The sequence below is a fragment of the Blennius ocellaris genome, assembly GCF_963422515.1.
Source record: "Blennius ocellaris genome assembly, chromosome: 12".
Taxonomy (NCBI): Eukaryota; Metazoa; Chordata; class Actinopteri; order Blenniiformes; family Blenniidae; genus Blennius; species Blennius ocellaris.
The window spans coordinates 24343803-24363573 of NC_137661.1; the positions used below are offsets into that span (position 1 = coordinate 24343803).

Here is a 19771-nt window from a genome sequence, read left to right on the forward strand (position 1 = left end):
ACTGCCATAGGTTGACCGATGTATCCCACGTAGTTGCACTCCATTTCTCACTCGAGAAGTTAATCTCATTCTAAAAACATTGTGGTTTTTCACCGAATGATATTTGGCTTCTGTGTGGAAAAAAATTATATCAACTTGAGAATACAAGAATATGGAAGGGGCGGAGCTTCTGTCGAGATATGGACTCAGATTGGTCACACCAGCCCTGCTGTCATTGGTTTCAGGGGACGTCAAGCACTGAGGAACTTTACAATTCGAAGTGTACCTGGATTTAATTCAAGCAGGATATGTAAAACTCAGAAAGTTCATTCAGACATAAGAAAACAATCCATCCATGGAAATGAAGCGAGTGCCAGACCATCCGAATGTGAAAGGCCCCTTGAGTCAGTGTCTGAGGTCCCATCCTGGAGTTCATTACAGCACGATGCAATAACATACGCAGCACATGTACCGTGGAAACTGCGGGAACCGAGAACCTCGGGCTTCCTCCCCAAGTGCTCCGCAGTGCATTAACCTCCAAACAATGTGAGCAAGGCAAACATGATGTACGTGAGCTCCATAGGCAACCGGCTTTTCCCACCACGCCGCCAAACCCGGCTCAAGCTGCTGCAATTTTTCCATACGTTCCTCCAACTGCCGTGTTTGGTTTGGATTCTTGTTGACGTATCGCTAATTCCCGGGGTCATTTGGTTTGTTTTTAAGGTTTGATCAGATTTTGAGAACCGCACTCCGTAATGAAAGCCGTTATAATGACTGCTGTTTCTTTGAGTTGTGTTTTCATGCTGATTTGCAACGCTACTTGAAACAGTTTTTATTTTGATCTCATGCAATTTCATGTGTTTTATGTGGATGTTCTTAATGGAAGTTTGACCAAACAAAACAGTTGGGACAATGATTTTTTTTTTTTTTAAAGTGCGACTGCTGATGGAGCGCTAGGTTTACTTGTCGCCGTGGATCACTTGTTCATTTGGCTTAGCTCATGTGTTTAGATTTGTTACATAAAGTGCAGCACAGGAATGGATTCATTGCTTGCATTTAGCGACAACCCCCCCCAATGGAAAATCCATTTTCTCCATAAACGAAAAAAAATGAAATTTATTTCTCTAAGGCTGGAATGCTAACGAATGCATCAGTATTTATCCTCAGGTTTTTTTTGTTTTTTTCCCTCCACCCTCGGAGTTCAGGCCACAATTCTACAACAATCCGCAGTAATTCAAGAGAAAACAGGCTTTGTAGCCACTCTCTGGCCGTCTGTCTGCACCAGGTTCACCGGAAAAGGCTCTGGCAAATAAACAACTTAACGAAAACAATTAATGGTGCTGTGGGAAAAGCAATTTAATTTCCTCTCGACTCGCCGGCGGACTGATCGCTGAGAAACTGGACACCTCCTATTTTGGACAGTTTCATCCCCGAGGTTCAGCACGGCCAGCTTCGCGAGACAGAACGAACAAACCGGGCAAGTTTCTGTCAGTCTAGGTTCAATGTGCTTTCAGGAAGAGAGGACTAAACATCATGGAAAAATTTGCATTACTAATGCATGGAGTAAAAATGGATGTTGGCTCAGTAGAGGGAAGAGTCAAGATGCCTTATAACTCTAATATAGTCAAAGTATGCTTCCCTTGCATGGGAAAGAAATTCTACTATTAAAACAAAATAATATATTCCTAATTCATACAGACTTCTGAGAGATGACTCACACCTCTTTATATTCCTAAAATAATCCCTCTCGACAGTCAAAAATCTCTGGAATAGACATGAAGAATTGTTCTAAATTGCTCTTTTCTTTCAGAATATCCAACATTGACAAAACGTCTAGTATAAATGATGAAACGGCAGTCCCACAAGTATTTTTTGTTGCGGTCCGACATCTGCCTTCTCTCTTTGTTTACCCCACATAGCAGCTACTTCGGGATTGTACAAGAAAGTAGTTAGTATTCTGCGCGAACCAACTCTTCATGCTATATACTAAATAAATACATATATTTGTAAAGGAATGTCATTTTTTTTTACTAATTACCCACATGGAAAGAACCTATATAAACATATATGTTTTAATATAGATTTTGATGTAGGTTTTGACTATATGTGATATATATAAAATTGGCCATTTTCCTGTATTTTATGCACATATATGTACATATATATACCTATATGCACATATGTACATGTATGTGCATACAATATAGGACATATATTTGCACCGTGCATATATGTACATATATGTGCATATATGTACATATAGGGACATGCATGTTTTGACATGCAGCATTTATGTGCATATATGCAGCATATATGTGCATATATGAAGCATTTATGTGCATATGTGCAGCATATATGTGCATATATGAAGCATTTATGTGCATATGTGCAGCATATACCGGTATATTGTCATATATGTGCATATATGCAGCATATAGGTTTCATATATGTGCATATATCCTCATATAGGTTCTTTCCATGTGGGTACCTGCAACCAACCCACCACATTCATGATATCAATTTACTTTTCATCCTCCTGTATTCTTATTTTAATATGGTCATGCTTTAGTTTTTATTTTTTTCCTTTCTAAAATGGCAAGTTTTACTAACTTCAAATAACAATGGTGGGCGATTGACTTTTTTTTTTTTTTTATGTTTCTGTTCTTATCACTTCCATTATATCTGATGGGTTGGAATTATAGCTCTCTTTTTCATGGGGGGAGGTCTTTCTCTAAGTGAAGGATAATTACGTTGACTCACAGGAAGTTCACAGCTTTTTCACTTTGCAATAAGTCGCTCCAATAACTTTCTGACCTTGAAGTGCTTTTCAGACAGTTCTCAAAAGTCACTTACCTGAAAAAAGCTTTCACTCTGTTTTGCCCTGTCCCTATATATCTCCCTATATATGTATTTTTTGTTTTTGTTTTTAGCCTCACCTATCTCAGGACAATCTTTACTCAGTAGAGGAAGCCGTGACAATAAAGCCTTATTTTCTTTGTGTCTTACTCACTGACATCACTCGCACATGTGCACGCTCTCCTGCAGCACACCCTTGTTTTTGTCGTGTTTATCTCAGCGACCTCCATTGTTGGCCTTTTTGACCAGCGGGGGAAGTGAGTGAAATGTCAGGACAACTGTCTGCAGTCTGTACAATCTGAGCAAAGCAGCCGCAACAGAGAGATTGGCGAAATGACGGCGACTGGCTGGGGTTTCTTCAATAATGTCAAAACTACTCTCTCCATCCTGTTGCTTTGCTATGAGACTACAAATGCGTCTGTTATATTGCTAATAATAACTTTTCGTATCAAAACTTCCAGTTCACATTTTGGATGAAAAGGAGCAGAAAGGAAGATTTACTCTCGTGTCTGCCCCTGAGTTGCCTCTCAATACCTTCACAATGTTCAACATTCTAAATATATACATATATACCGATATTTTTTAAGCACTCCATGTTACAGTATTTACAGTATACACAAAAAAGAAAGATAACCACCATTTTCATGTTTGCTCAAATCAGATATCTCATATTTCATATTATCTCATATTATATATATATATATATAATTATTATTTCTTGTATTTAGATCAATTTTTTTATGTTTTTTTTTTAACATTGCTGATTTTATGTTTCTTGAATGCCAGAAGAGTTTCTGACTCTTTTACTTCTTTCTGAGGTGTGTTCCATAAACTGATTCCCATCACTGTGACAGTTCGTTCCATTATTTTGGAGTTAAAGCAGTTTTGTTTTTTTAAAGATGTCTGTTCCTTTCAAATAATAATGCCTCACTTTTCTCAAACGTTTCTTGGATGTTCATTGGCAACGTTCTTTTATCGGCATTATACATAACCTGAAGAATCTTATAATCAACTATATCATTCAATTTTAGTGACTTACATTTGGTAAATAGTGGGTTTTAATGGATTCTAAAACTGTTTTGTCAAGCTCTGACGCAGATTTGCAATTTCATCAAGCCTCTAAAATGAAAAATTTAGCTCGAGTAGCCGTCAAGCCGAATTCTGTGCAAAAACAACCACTCACACTTTCAGAAAAAAAGATTATAATGGCGCTACAAAAGCATAAATGATGCATACAGTATACAAATTTTTCAGACCGCTGATCGCAATCGCTTCCTTTCCTGTGCCACGTATGTCTTTATTGTGCCATTTGGCTTCCATTACTCTAGAAAAGCTGTGTTTTATTGTGCCGGGCGACGGCTTTTCTCTATCAAGCGAGCGCAGAGGTAAACAGAGCAAACAAGGCGGTAAACAGAGCACCTGGATGCCAACTGCTGTCTGTTTATTTGAACGGCAGCCGATCTGTTGGCCGTTGGCCTGAGTACACATCCAGTGAAAAGGGACGGTCCCTTCCTGAACTTTGGCTTCCAGGAAACTCGACAATGAAGCTCCGGTGGAGCTCCGTGTGCTTGTCTTGTGTGTGCAGGCTACGCCGAAGCTGGGCCTCATTGTTTTAAAAAGCCCCCACGGCGATGTCCCCCTCGCCGCCACTCACACAGGTTTTTGACGTGCAAAAAAAGCTGCAAACACTCCTGAATATTTGTGCGGTTTAAAGTGAACCGAATTCCAAGTAAAAGTTTGTCCTCGGAACAAAATACTCTTCCCACATGGAAAGAACCTATATGAGGATATATGCACATATTTGACAATATATATGACAATATATGCACATGAATGCTGCATATATGCACATATATGCTGCATATATACACATATATGACAATATGTATGCTGCATGTATGACAATATATATGCTGCAGCTATGCATATATGTGCCACATACCCACATGGAAAGAACCTATATAATGCATATATGTATATATGCATATATGTACATATACGTACATATATATGCACATATATGTGCATATATATGTGCCCATATATGTGCATATATGTACATATATGTACATAAAATATAGGAAAACTGCCAATTGTATATATGTCACATATATTCAAAACCTATATCAAAACCTATATTAAAACATATATGTTTATATAGGTTCTTTCCATGTGGGTTGTATAATAGCAATAAACCTTTGTGTTCATTAACCAGACAGACATAAAGTATATTCAAAAATACATTTGGAAAAAAAAAAAAGTTTTAAGAACTGTTCACGAAATTTTTCAAGTGAAAATGGAAAAAACTTTTGCAGAGGTTTTGGGGGTCCATTTACACGACAACAGTGCGTGGATGCGCTGAAAAGGCAACTCCATCCATCATCGAATAGTTTAGTTCTGCTTTTCGAAAGAAAGGAAGCAATCAAAGGTGTTTTTGCTGCTTGCATTAAAGCTCACACACCGACACACCCTGATATTTCAGTCAAGTCTACTAAGTGCTGACGTTACATAAGACAGTGTTGTTTGGCTGCAGCCCAGGCGGATCTGAAACCGGAGCTCTGAGATTCCAACGTTGTGTTTCCCCACAATCTGATCTCTTTTAATAGCTGAATGCTGCACATCAGAGCGAGGACCATGTTCACTGGGCAGCCTTTAATCTACCTTTTCTGCCTTTCCAGTGGCCCCAATGTTGTCCGGGCTCAAGACTGTGTATTTATTTGTTATTGGCTTTAAAACTGTGTGAAATGAGAACATTTTCCAAGGCTGTTCTGGCTCATGTATTTTGATTTTCATCTCAAGGGGTTCATCACCAAAGCAGATTTTTGAGGACTGTTTACTTTGAATGTTCTGTCCTAAATATATGTAAACTAGCAGAGAAAAAGATAAAAAGAGGAAACAATAAAGCAATCTTTTGCTAATTTATACAGAAAAAGAATGTTAGACATTGGGGGTTTTTCTCCACAATATTTTTTTTAGTTTTTTGAAAAATTGTCTTAGATAGCGAGCACAAATAATCCAACTAAATTATATATTTTTTATATATATATATATATATATATATATATATATATATATATATATATATATATATATATATACACACACACACACACAAAAGTCTTATCTTTAAGAGTAATTTAAAATGGGATTTCTGTAAGCAGTGTCTCACAGTGCAGAAATTGTGAACCTGCAGTTTAATATCCTGCCTGTTATCTTAGTGAACTGAGGCATGAGTGACTTGACTCTCCAAAAAAAAAAGTAAAAAAAACTGTATTAAATGCCACTTTAAAGTTGGCCATGACATTTCATTACACACAGACGCAAAAGATTAATGAGCCCGTGTTTAATAAAGTTGATGTTATTGCTGATTTCCGCTCGATGTTCATGACAAGTAAAATAAAAAGGGGTAGGGAAAAAAAAGCCAATTAAAATTTTTAGATGTGAAGTTGAAAACAAGACTTTTAGCCTGAAGTTATAGAAATCAGTTTTTATTAAATGTCTCATAATGAGAGAGAGAATTAATCGCTCTCTCACTCTGCAAGAAGTGTCTCAGCTTCATACTTTCACTTTTCACCAGGCGTTTCTACACTGCCAGTTCGTGTTGCCTGATACTGCAACTGCATTGATGCAGGACAACTCATGTCCTCTCCACTTCCGCCTGTTACATTTCGTAAAGCGTCACACGCACTCTTTCTCTAAAACTGAGTGACATGGTCACAAAAGCCTTGTTTGACTGGTGACAGCCATCAGCGCACTGAGGTTGTGTCCTCGACTGTGATGAGGTTGGGGGATTGGCGCCTTGCTGTGAGACTTTTCTTCTTTTTTTTTTAATCTGCTTTTTCCCGGTAAATGGATTGAAGAGCTGTACACTGACAGGAAGGGGAGCCACAGGTTGCCCCCCCCCCCCTGGGCTCGATGATGCAAAACAGAAAGACCTGTTTGTGTGAGTTAATGAAACCTAGACAAAATGCATGAGTCAGCACGGTTTAACTCACTGAACCCAAACCCTTCATACATGAAACTGCAGTTGCATAGTGGCCAGGTGATGTTTTCTGCACAGAAATGAATTGATGTGAACCTTTTTTTTTTTTTTTATTAAAATAACAGAATTTTTGCAGATTTGTCAACTGGTATATGATATGTATATTTTTTTAAGAAGGGACGAAATACTTTTCTATTTGCAAAGTCCAATGACCTGTAACTTTTCCTTTCAATGGTTTTACCAAACTTGTTGATACCTGCTTTTATCTGTTGTGGATTTTTTCCATTGATACTTGCTTTGGAATAACATATCTTTTATTATTAATAATTTGATTTCATGCTTTTATTTTATAATCTTCATTTTCAGATGTAGGATTTAGAGATTTTTTAGGACTTATAAAATGCCCCTATAAATATTTATATTATTATTGTTGTTGTTGTGGTTGTTGTATTTTTGTTGCCCTTACAATACTGCTGGCAGTTTTGATTGATATGCTAATGAAATGTTTGCATTGTGTTATTGGCTTAATATGGGCAGTAGAGTTTAATGTTCAAATGAACAACAATAAAAATTCCAACTGTCTGCTTAAAGTAGCATAAATGTAAAATCTGATCACATCATGTGCTGCAATAGTTGTTGGATCAATGGAGATTGAGGCCCCATTTATGATGTTTCAAGTGAAAATGCATTCATTTATGCATTGTGCCGTGAAAGTTTGACGTCTACAACAGCAATATTTTGAAAATCAAGTCTGTTTATGCTGTAACGTTGGACCACTAGTAGGCGCCATTGTTTTTGTAGGGAAACCACACACACACACATGCACTCAGAGGACAATATGCCATAAACATTAACAATGGCGTGTACGCAGACACTCGTATGGACAGAAGAGGAAGTCGGATTTTGTGTTATTGTGGGAGACTCACTTATAAAACCAAATCCCAAGAGAATATGGACTGGGAGTCATGGCGCTCTGGAGGCCGTCTTGCATTTGCAGCCTGTAAAACAGTTGCTAGATAACATCCATCATGTTTCTGTAGGCCCTCTGCTAAACGCCTATGATATAAAGACGACCCTGCTAAATAAACTGTAATTACATTTAACCATTGCGAAAAATACATTAGGTTGTATCGCATTGAAACTGCATCAATCCGACTGCCGGGATGCGAAGGACATTGTGCTAAAAGCACTCAAAAGAGACATCAATCATTACTGAATGAGCTCTAATGTCAGCGACAGCTCATCCACTTCAATGCATCCTGCAAACAGAAGTGCTGCATCTGTAGGTTAATTGAAACCTCAAAGCAAACAGTCATACACATCTGAGGAGCAACCCTTCCTCACCCAGGCTCCCGGACCGCCTGTGCTGTAAACGTTCCAGCCTGATTGGCTGAGCCACTGGCCCAGAGCCCAAAGAGCGTCTGTATAAAAACTCCCATGTGCTGAAAGTCAGTGAGAAAGCAAAAGGAAGCTCCAGGACTCACATTGGCCTTAAAGAAAACTGAATTCACTTCTGAGTACTGCAACTAAAAAAGCTTGAAAATGTGTAAAGGATTAGCTGCCTTACCCCAAACCTGCCTGGAAAGGTGAGCTCAGTGTCTGCTTCCTCTTTTCTCTCACATTTTATCTGTCGGATATGATCGGATCCATAAAGTTTTAAGTGCTATTTGTTATCTTTAAAGGGGTATAGCTTAAACAGCTGAAAACAGCTTAAAAACACAAACAAATCATTGTTTTGTCAGTTCTAATCCATCTAAATGAACATAGGCGGTAACAACAAACTTTAAAATTAATTTATTGACATTATGCGCATGCTTCCACACACAACAAAGTTGCAGCCCGTGTTTCAGCAGAAACAAAAAGGCATGAAATAATACATTTTTAAAAAACTCAATAGTAATTTCCAAGCAAACTTTTGAAAGTGTTATTTTTTGCATTTTTATTCAGATTCTCAGCAAAATCAGAGGGAAAAAGGTTGTGTTTTTATGTTTTGGGGGTTTGTTTTTTTTACCTACAGCCAGAGAAAGGTTGTGCCAGGTTACAGTCAGGTTTTGTTTTTCATTCAGGGCATCATTTTATCAGACTTTGCTTTATGGATCAAAATAGGACTCTATTCTTTTTTTTATTTATTTGTTTAAGTTGGAACTACATCTTCTTTTTTTTTTAATCAAATCTAATGGCCAGAACAAGAAATGAAAATCCTAAATCAATTAATTCCAGAACAAGTATTTTATCAAAATACGTCCGAAATATAAAGTTATTTTCTTTATAATGATGTTACAATTTGGTGACAATATGTACACAAAAAAGTAAGTTAAAAGTAAAAAACACTCTTCCCAAAAACTCCTCAAAATATGAGTGATTCTTAACTAATTTGTTGATATATTTACATTGAAAACACATTTCTTCAACAAACAATGCAGTAAACAAAAGCTAGAATCTGATGGCTTGGTTTGGACTTTTGTGCTGAAAGATTAAAGTTACTGCTACAAAGTATCTTTCAGAAATCCATGGAGATTACATGATGCTAAATCGGCATCAGTATGAGTAAAATTACTTAATACTCATAAAAGTACAAGTATCCCAAAATCCTAGCTGTTTTATTTGTTATCTCAAATGTGATAAGAAAAGTGAGCTTGTTTTTGTAATATTCATTACGTGACGCTGTCAGTAAAGTTTGAAAACATCATGGAACAGCCGTCACGCATTACTATCTCATGTTAGTGTTTAGTACTAATACAATAAACCAGACCCGTTGAAGTGAGTGTGACGAACGAGACGGACGTTTAAACACAACGCGCTGTTCTGCTTTCTGTCACCCAGGGCCAAGGAGATCAAGTCGAAATTGGGAGTTTTTCTGCAGAAGCCCGACAATGCCATCGACCTCATCATCCCCTACCCGGAGAAGACCGAGAAGAAGCCGGAGAAGCTGCAGAAGTGAGTGATTTCTACACCCCCCCCTCACCCCCCGGCGAAATAGATGAGTGTCTGTATGATGAGAGAGGAGATGTTTGCCAGATAACCGACTGTAAAAGCGGGAGCCCGAGGCAGGCCGGGAGCAACATGTGCAGATCAAAGGACAATAAACTTCTCCAGATACTGAGCGCGCTCAGATGTCAGTGTGAGCAGGTACAAAGCCTTCAGAGAGTTCAGTTCCATGATGCATTTACCTTGGAAAAGCTCAGTTGGAGATAAATTCTGCACAAGATCTTAAAAACAACTTTGTGTGACACGATAAGGATTGTAGTACTGCTGCTCTCCTAACATTATTTAAAAAAAGAAAGAAAAAACGACTGACTAAAGGAAACTAAAGAAAAGTTTATTTTAGTTTCAATTACTTTTTTTTTGCCCCCCCCCCCAGAGTTTGTTTGACAGCGTGGGTCGTTGTTTGTTGACCGTGTGTCGGAGACCTCATAAAAAGCAACACCCAGTCCAGTGGGGTTTCTGGGTTTCTTGACCTCAACAACCCCGCCCCTATATAATGAAATGCGCTTTAAACAAAACAAAGCAGCTTTACTGGAGTCGGCTTACATGCTCTGTGGGCGGATCTGCAGGTATATTCAACATGTGTTTTCGTACAAAAAGCTCAGTGGAACAGCGATCAACTACTTATAAAAATCTCCATCGTGGCAGCGATGCTTTTTTTCTTTGCAATCCAAGTCCACTCAAAAACCTCAAGTAATTTTGATGAGCATATTGAGTTTCTTCTTGTTAAATGGTTCATTCTAATGCATGTTGTTCAGACAATATGAATAAAAGGGGATTTACTTAATATGAATAGATGTAAATGTGTGACATGATGCCCAAGTTGCCACCTGGCCCTCAAAACTCCGTTTTTACTTGTTGAGACCATCTCTTGTTTTTTTGTTTTTTTTCTTGTACGTAGAATTAAGATCTCCATCATCGCATTTGCATTCTAAACTCTGCACATTTCACAAGACTACAAATGTGGAGGAGTACGCGTCGTATCCGTCGGAAAGTCACCACTCACCGACCTGTAGCGTCTTCCAGCAGGTGGAGCAATGTCAGGCTCCATCTTCATCTTCTTAAAAGTTTAATATCACTTTATGAGAGTTTCTAGTGATTTGACACGTTTATCAGATGAAGTTGAGTCTCGGGAAATGTTTTCCACACTCAAATCCTTGAGCAGGGAACTTAGATCTAAAAAAAACAACAACAAAGGTTTCAACTTAGTGTTTATATAAGCTTAGCCATCGTAGTTGTTGAGATCTAAAGACGTTATTGTGAGAGCAACATCTCTCCAAAAACTATTTACTCACAAAACTTAATACTTAATACTAAAAGCATAAAGTGTTGTCTTCAAACACAAATGATGAGATGCTTGTCAAAATAACGTTTTGTGATATAAATAAAAATGTGAATAAAAAATTGTATTTGTGTTCAAGCCAGATCTAAAAAGCTTCTCAACAGGAAAATAACTGGTGAGGCACCTTGTTAAGTTTGACCTTAAGTTATTGTTGGGACCTGATTTCGAATCCCAATTGCAACAGGAAGAAAATCTGATGTACAACAAATGTTATTATTTATCATTTAATAGTTGATAAACAAAATGTAATGAAATACAATAGATCTTCCAGGAATGTTTTTGGTCGTTGTGCATTAAAAAAAGACAAAGATAGACAGAACGCAGCCCCCGATTTTCACTGTTAATTTCTATAAGGAACCATTAACAGGACAAGGTTAAAAAATTTAAATAAAAAAATGCATCAATTTTGTGTGTTTGTTTCAGAAAAGCTTTGTGTTTACACAGAAACGTTTTGAAAACAATGTCCGTTTTCCCAGAAGCACTGAAAACGATGTCGTCGGCATGCCTGGCCACAAGTTGGCACTGTTGTTTGTTTTTGTATTGAAACCACACACACAGACACTCTCGGAGAACAATACGCTATAAACATTAACAATGGCGAGTACACGGAGATTCGTAAGGACAGATGATGAAGTTTGATTGGTGTATTGACACTGGAGGAAAACATTGTTCTTGTCCATCTACCTGAGCTTGTACAGAAGAACTTTTACTTAGCATTACTTACTTCCTATTACTTATTATTGGTGCACATGAGCAGTAGCAGCCTTCCGTATAATACATTTTGAGAGCGTGTGTGTTTCCATTGGCTTAGAGCCCCATTGTTATGTGAGACAGACCCTTTAAACAGAACAAAATTTTTCTGTTTTCACTTGAAAACATCATGCAAATGGGGTCTTAAGGCCACTAAACGCTGTGATTTCCAGGTGTCCCAGACAGAGGATAGTAATCTTGGGACAATCGTGGTGATATATTTGCTTTTGATGTGTCAGGTGTTTGGGGGTGATTGTGTCTGTAGGGGTTTGTGACGTTGACCATGAAGAGTGTCTTGTTGGAAAATTAAAGACCATAACAGTAAAATGCTAACAAGTACTTACTTCGAGCTCCCTTTGAAAAATTCACATCTCAGGTTTGTCCTCTCATTCTGAGTCACGATCTTCTCCTCCTCTTGTTTCGGGGGATTTAATTTTTTTTCTCCGAACGTATAAATGTCAAAACGTCGAGAGCGCCGTACTTGTCTGTGCTCAGGAGGTGCTGTTCTTGCGCAATCATGTATCATTGCACAGCCGCGTATTCTTGTGCAATCACGTCGACTCACTTCGTCATAGGCTCCAAATCAGCTTGTGTTATCATCTTGCAATCTGCGCACAGCAAACTTCATGTCGTGGCCTCAAGTTTATTAGATTGCTGAGATTGCGTCGCTCTGAACTTACACGAGTGCAGAGGATCGTAAATCGGCCCTAATTTCAGAGGACATCCATCTTTTGTTTATCCGCTTGTACGTATTCCTCTCTTCGGCTTTCTTAAGAGGTCTGGCGCTGATGTTTTGAATCGTCAGAAGCCTGGAAAGGTTGTGTTTGCTTAAGCACAAGTGAAGTAATTTACTGTAATCTCCATGGAATGTGATAAAAGCATCAACGACACTTTGCCGTTCCTTTGGCGATAACAAGCCCTTCACACACTCTGTCATAGGAATTTCACCATGTTGGCTTTGAAGTTTGTGAGTTCTAAACTCTTGGGATTGTTGACCAGGTTAATGCTTCTCACTGACTGACAGGAACTTTAAATGTTTTTTTTTTGTTTTTTTTCCCCTCATGCAGGCCGACTCCTGAAGAGGCTTCTCAGTGGCGTGAGAGTCTGGACCGAGTCCTGAACAACAACTGTAGGTTTTACCTCTCGTCCTGTCGTACGAAGTCATTTGTGCCTCTTGTTTCAATGATGACATTAATCTCCTCTGACACGTTACACACTCAGTTTTCAAAAACACATGTTCACTCGATGAAATTCAGGAAAACTGAAGAATTTAATATGGAAGGTTCAAAGAAGTTCATGCAAGTACTTTGGACATATTTATTCTGATTACATTAAAATTCAAGAGAATGTTGTTGTTGTTTTTTTTACTTAAAAAGTCATTGCTGCTCTAGAGATTGATGCCGTCATGAGCGCATCTGGAGAATCTGGGAAAGAATGATGTTCATCCACCCGTCTTAAATAGCACTTTATCTAACTTTAGGTTAATCCCAGTTGACAGGCCGGCTCCACCTGGAACGGCTCACCAGTCCATTACAGATCAAAACATAGAGAGAAACACACTGAGGCCTCATTTAGAGCACAATGTTTATAGTGGAAACACATATTTTTGCTCACATGCACAGAGAACAATACACTATAAACATTAACAATGGCGAGTAGACAGAAGTCTGCAGAAGAACAAGTTGGATTGCTATTCCGGGAGACTGTTGACTATAAAACCACCAAGTAACAGGATAATATGACGCCCTGGAGGCACATATTGTTGTTATTGTCCATCTACTAACGCACGTGCAGAAGAATTGGATTCGGGAATTTGGAGCATTTTCGAAAACTTACACCTTGAACGTCTCAAAATGTTTGGAGTTGTTCCGTGTAAACAAACTTTATTTCATTTATGCACAATGCAACAAACGGGAGGTGGTCCAGTTGATAAATGGTGCACATTGATGTTTTCTAGCGTTACTCTTAAGCTGATTCTTAATATTTAACTGGCTTCAAGGACAATGAACTTTTTCTGTAAGTCGCTCACGTATACCAAAGGGAAAGTGGTCGCTGAAGAAAAGGCGAAAATGAAAGTTTTCCATAACACAGTCAAACTGAATCGGTTTGTAGTGACTGGAATAAATAATGAAGGAACTGTAAGCAGCCTTTAATGGAAGAATCAAACAGCTAATCTTCCAATCTTTGGACATTATTATTATTATTATTATTATTATTATTGGCTGTGGCTGTACACTAACAAATACTCAAAAAGGGATGTATAGCCATTGGAACAAATGAGTTAAGATTCTTTTTTTTAGTGGGAGGAAAGCTTTAATGTCATACACTTTGTAAAGTATAATCTTTAGTCTTCGCAATGTGGAGCAACTGAGAGTCACTGTTTACCTGGCACTTTGGTTTGACTTTAAGAAGTGCCAAATGGGGAGGGAAGCATGCGATCCCTGAGGTCTGCTCTCTGTCTGGTTGACTGTTTAAAAAAAAAAAAACTACTGTACACATTGCAAGGTTTGGTTTCCATGATCACTATCCACCATGTAGACCTAATTATATATTCATACATGAGCTTGTTTTAATGAGAGTGACATTTTTTTTTATAAATCTTACACACTTACAAAAGCTTTACCCGAAAAAGGCTCTAATCATGATGTGAAACATAACTAAGAGTATAATCATTCATGGAAATACAAGGATGGAAGTGTCATCAACCTGAATTTTTTTTAAATTGAGTCGTTTTCATTTTGCAAAAACTATATAATGACAAAACCTGTTGGGTTTCTGTCAATTAATTACGCACAACACAGCATGCAAACTTTAAAAAGATTATTTCCTGCCCCTCTAATCTTCCTACAAAAGGTTTATTCTATTTCCCTACCTTTAGATCAGAAAAAGCGTGTCAAAGAAACCGTTACTGTTTGAATTTATATATATATATATGTATATATATATATATATATCACATGATATATCACATGATCATAATATCGTCATTTGACACAATAAAGAGTAAAAAGAAATAGTATAAAAAGAAATAGTATAAAACATAACTAGAAAAAACTAAAATAACTAGAATGACAAGATATGAACTATTATATGAAAGAAAATCTGATACAAGAGTTAAAATTTAAACATAATACAATGGCAGATATTAGCTTGAAAGCAAATGGTGTTTTTTTAACATGCTCACTATTACCTCATTCCACTCAAGTGGAATATATTTAGGTATATTTTATACTAGCTATTAAGAAAAACTTGAAAATAAACTCCAGTTTAATCTATTTAAAACGTTAAGTCTAGACTTTGCATGAGCTGGAACAACTCGCAAATGACTGCAAATTGCGACTGATAATCTGTCATTTATCCCCAAAGGGACTTGTTGATTTTACAATAATTTGTTAGTGAACTGGAAGAATTATAAGCAAAGCAGAAGAAGGGGGGGGGGAAAAGCATTACAAAGTATAGTAAACACACTTGCGAGGGAACTCGGGTTATTCCGTTGACCTCCCTGGGAACCTGCGAGAGTGATGATGATTAACTCGAACTCTTCACGGTATTTAGCGGTACGTGTAAACTCTCCCGCTAATAGGTCACTGATTTTTGCCGCCATGCATCAAAACAGAGCCACTTACGGACGCCACTGGCCGGCCGGTACGCGAAGGGAGAAGCATCTTTTTTTTTTTTTTTTTTTTCCCCCTAGCAGAGCTCGGTGGGTGGCGGAGGACGAACTCCCTCTCCTAAGTGATTCTCTCAGCCCGATCCACTCCGTGGCAGAGAGATGTATGTTTTCCCCAAGAGTTTACATGCTTTTCATAAATGTGTTTACGCATCTGCGAGCGTCCCGCTCTCTGAAGGTCATGCGCGTGTTATGATAACATCTCTGGGGGGGAAAAGCATAAATGATTCCACCGGAATTGATTTATGGCACGGGTTGCTGCTTGCCGCTGCACGGTGATTATTTATCTACATGAGATTTTGCTTTATTCTTGATGACTCTTTACTTGTCCATTCCCACAGGATGTCCTCTGAGTTATTTCCTTCGCTACGTGGAGCCCTCGCTGTATAAGGGCTGCACCGAAATTGCATAATGCAGCGTGTGTTATGTAACAGGAAGCAAGTCATTGTATGTCCGTTACGTTACGAGGAGGGGAAAGAAGACCCGACTCAGCATTGATTTATTGCAATTTCTTTGTTAGTTTAGGTTTTTGTGTTAACTGGTGATGGATCACATAAGTTGTCAATTAAAACGTACAAAGTGTCACGAAATGCTACATTGAAAAATAATAAAATTGTGGTTAATGCTCTTCCTACACTCCTTATGTCCATGTGACCTTTCCGTGTGGAGCTTACATGGTCAACCTGTGTTTCTATGTTACCGTAAATGGAAATTAAGGACAATTTTGGTGACATGGATGCATTGTTCTAAATCATGAGCCTGTCAATTTCTCCCCTTTTTCCAGTCACCTGATATATAATGACCACAGAAACTCCCCATTAGAGCTGCAAGATCAGAGATTTCTATGATGCACTCATTTAGTCTAATAAATCTCTGATTCTAACGCAAAAATGAAACACATAATAAAAGGTACCTTACCTGCCTGATATATCCCAGCCTCCAACACAAGCCCTGATTAAAAAAAAAAAGTGGTCCTCATGTTACAGTTGATGAATGGAAAGTACTGTACAGTACACTTAAACACTGCTACTCTTATAGGATTACATTTTGCTCAAATAGTAATACAAGCTAACTGTTAAGTAGCTGTTAAAAAGATGGAGAATTACACTCTTCTTAACCACATTATACTGCAAAATCACTGGGAGACTCATTTCAATTAGATTAACCTGTGAGAAAAACCTCTGCTCAAAGCAAATATATGAGTAAAATAAGAGGTTAAAAACAAAACCTGCATATTTATAGTACTGTAGAGCTGAAGTTGAAATTTTCTATAATTACAGGTATAAAATTATTGTTGGATCAAAGGTTTTTATTATTAATTTTAATTGTGGTGAATTATCAAAATTCATGGTTAAAATTGGAGAAAAAAAATATATACAAGGAGAGGAAAATTTTATAAAATGTTTCCAAAAAAAGAGTACTATTTATATTCCTTTAATGTGGGCATTTTGTTACTTTTGCCACATTTAAAGCTTATTTCTTCCTTTGACCTTTAATATTTGTGTATCTATTGAATGTTATAGTGACTCGTGCAAATATATTTTACCAGACACATCCAAGGAATATTAATAAAAATACACAAGTACTCAGAACAAAATCACTGACTTACAGTAATGCAGTATTTGCATCTTCTCAATTGATAATATCACTATAAAAGTGAAATACAAATGCTTACAATAGTTCATCTTCATGTATTTAATGTTAGTTTTGCATATATAATCAGCACGAGCCCAAACGTGACGCCGACTTTTCTCGTCGTCATTTGCAGCTTTTCATCATTGCATGTGAAGCCTTTCTTTTATGGGCCTTTGTACAAAAAGGAAAAACAAAGAGAGAGAGAGAGAGAGAGAGAGAGAACCACTGCAGCTTGATTACAAGTCCAGCTATTTTGACCAGAACATTTAGATTGGAGATAAAAGCCTGTGGTCTGAGCAGAATGCTTATCATCCGCGACACATGCTCCTTCAGACAATGAGACTTTTCTCAGGCAATTGTGTCCAAGTACAATGGTCTGAGCCAAGATGAGGGAATGTTTCATCTTGTTTCGTTTTGGGGCTGTATTTTGGAATAACAAGCCTTCTTTTACTATTTGTCTGATTGCTAAAAAACACCAAAAAAAGGAAATATTTCTAATATGATGTGATATTCAGAATTTTTGTGGGGTAAATCATTAAACTCAGCACTATCTTATATCATTCATCATCTCCTCCTATCATTCTGCCATCTTTCCCCACTAGATGGTCTGGCTGCCTTCCGCAGCTTCCTGCAGTCCGAGTTCAGCGACGAGAACGTTGAATTCTGGGTGGCCTGTGAGGATTTCAAGAAAAACAAGAACCCGGTGAAGATGGCCTCTAAGGCCAAGAAGATCTACGAAGACTTCATCCAGTCCGAGGGACCCAGAGAGGTCGGGGGTCTTCTTTTTGAAACTTTTGCAATCAGCTCAACTCCAAAGAGACTATAAATGACTCACGAACTGCAGTTTGCGTCACACACTGGCCACCGACTTTAGGAAGTCAAAGCGGTGCCTCGCTCATTAATTATCCACTACTTTAGAAGAATAAAATAGAGGAATTGAAATTCTGCACCGTGACATTTAACGCCAGTATCACAGTAATTTAGAGGAAAGGAGGAGATGAGGCTTTTCATCACATTTTGAATCAGAAGATTAAAATTGGGGTCAGATCAGGTGCAGTTCAGCCAGTAGATGAACTCACGATGTTAGTAGTGTGTGACAGGAGGACTTTATGAGGAGGACTCACAATGGGACACAAACTGAAAAGATCTATGTGAGCTGTATAACATTAAAGTCTTGATTAATAGATAAATTGTAATTGTACTAAAATAAGAAAAAAAAAGTTACAGACTTGGGTACTGAGCTACTAAAAGGACACACTGAGAATTGTGTCAAACAAAATACAACATAATATCCATTTAGCACATGTTACAGATGTTCTTAAGTTATCTTCCAAACTGGCAACCCGTGACATTTATTTGCACACTAATAAAGCTGATAATAAATATAAACAGACGTAGTTGTCGTTGTCTTTGGTGCAATGATAGGATGCTCTACTGATTGAATTTATTCTTTCATAATCAAATCTTAGAGGAAAATCGAATATAAGAAAACCCGCCAGCCTAAAATTGCACGACTAATTCTGCATATTAATACGTCGCAAAGGGCTTCCTCTCCTCGTCCTCACTTCGCTTTTTGCATCACAGGTGAACATCGACCACTTCACCAAGGACGTGACCCTGAGGAACCTGGTGGATCTCTCCCCGGCCACCTTCGACCTGGCACAGAAGAGGATCTTCGCCCTCATGGAGAAAGACTCCTTCGGGCGCTTCCTCCGGTCCGACCAGTACCAGGAGCTCCTGGTCAACTAAGCCTGAAGCCGAGAAGAGTGGGTCGGGAGGTGGGGGAAGGTCTCAAACGGCAGTTATGGAAAAAAAAACAAAAAACGATCTCAGTCGGAGGGTGGCTTTGAATTAAATATTTTGAATAAAACTACAAGTATGCAAGTCCGTTGAAGACTTTTATTTGACTAAAATCAAATATTTGAGGGTGACATAGGTCCAAAAAAAAAATGTGTTAAAGGGAAAAACTGTGGTTTGAAACAATCCCACCTCCCCACCCTAACACACACACACACACACACACACACACACACACACACACACACACACACACACACACACACACACACACACACACACACACACACACACACACACACACACACACACACATTCCTGACTTTCTATCCAAAATCAAGGCCATGGACATTATTTCCAAACCTTTTAAAGAACTACATATAATTTGGATGTTTTTGTTAAAAAAAACAAAAACAAAAACAAAAAAACGGCCTTCAGAGAGATTTGCCATTAAGATAGAAGGACAAGAACACAAATTAAAATAAAAATAAATTGTGCACACATATTTAAAATGAATGATTTTGAAACAAAGGAAAAAAAAACATGTGCCCCTTTCTATTAGGTTACAAATACTTTTATTAACCTGTTAGCTCCTACGTAACACACTTTACTTTCACTCGTGTGCCAAAGCTTTGTCAGACCTTTCAGGTTTATCGTTATGCGCGACCCAGACGACTCCATTCACCACCAAGCACTTTGTCGCACATTCCCAGAATTACTTTCCAGCACAAAGTGGCAACAGCGTCAGTTAAAGGGATGTTTGTTCTGGTTTTGA

At 38.0% G+C, this 19771-nt stretch overlaps 1 protein-coding gene across 1 annotated transcript; it reads left to right on the top strand.

Annotated features, from left to right (window-relative positions):
- The first annotated feature begins 8271 nt into the window (after positions 1-8271).
- On the top strand, positions 8272-19311 carry LOC308137676 (regulator of G-protein signaling 5-like). Its single transcript, XM_080506444.1, has 5 exons — positions 8272-8403; positions 9641-9754; positions 12962-13023; positions 17802-17968; positions 18784-19311. Exons 1-5 carry the CDS (start codon positions 8360-8362, stop codon positions 18946-18948), a joined length of 552 nt encoding a protein of 183 aa, XP_080362570.1. The 5' UTR covers positions 8272-8359; the 3' UTR covers positions 18949-19311.
- Positions 19312-19771: the final 460 nt, after the last annotated feature.

Bases quoted from the DNA above. Each gene is read 5' to 3' on its own strand.
- LOC308137676 (XM_080506444.1), top strand. From the start codon at position 8,360: ATGTGTAAAGGATTAGCTGCCTTACCCCAAACCTGCCTGGAAAG. The intron at 9,755-12,961 runs GTGAGTGATTTC...CCCCTCATGCAG, and splicing joins AAGCCGGAGAAGCTGCAGAA to GCCGACTCCTGAAGAGGCTT. The intron at 17,969-18,783 runs GTCGGGGGTCTT...TTTGCATCACAG, and splicing joins AGTCCGAGGGACCCAGAGAG to GTGAACATCGACCACTTCAC.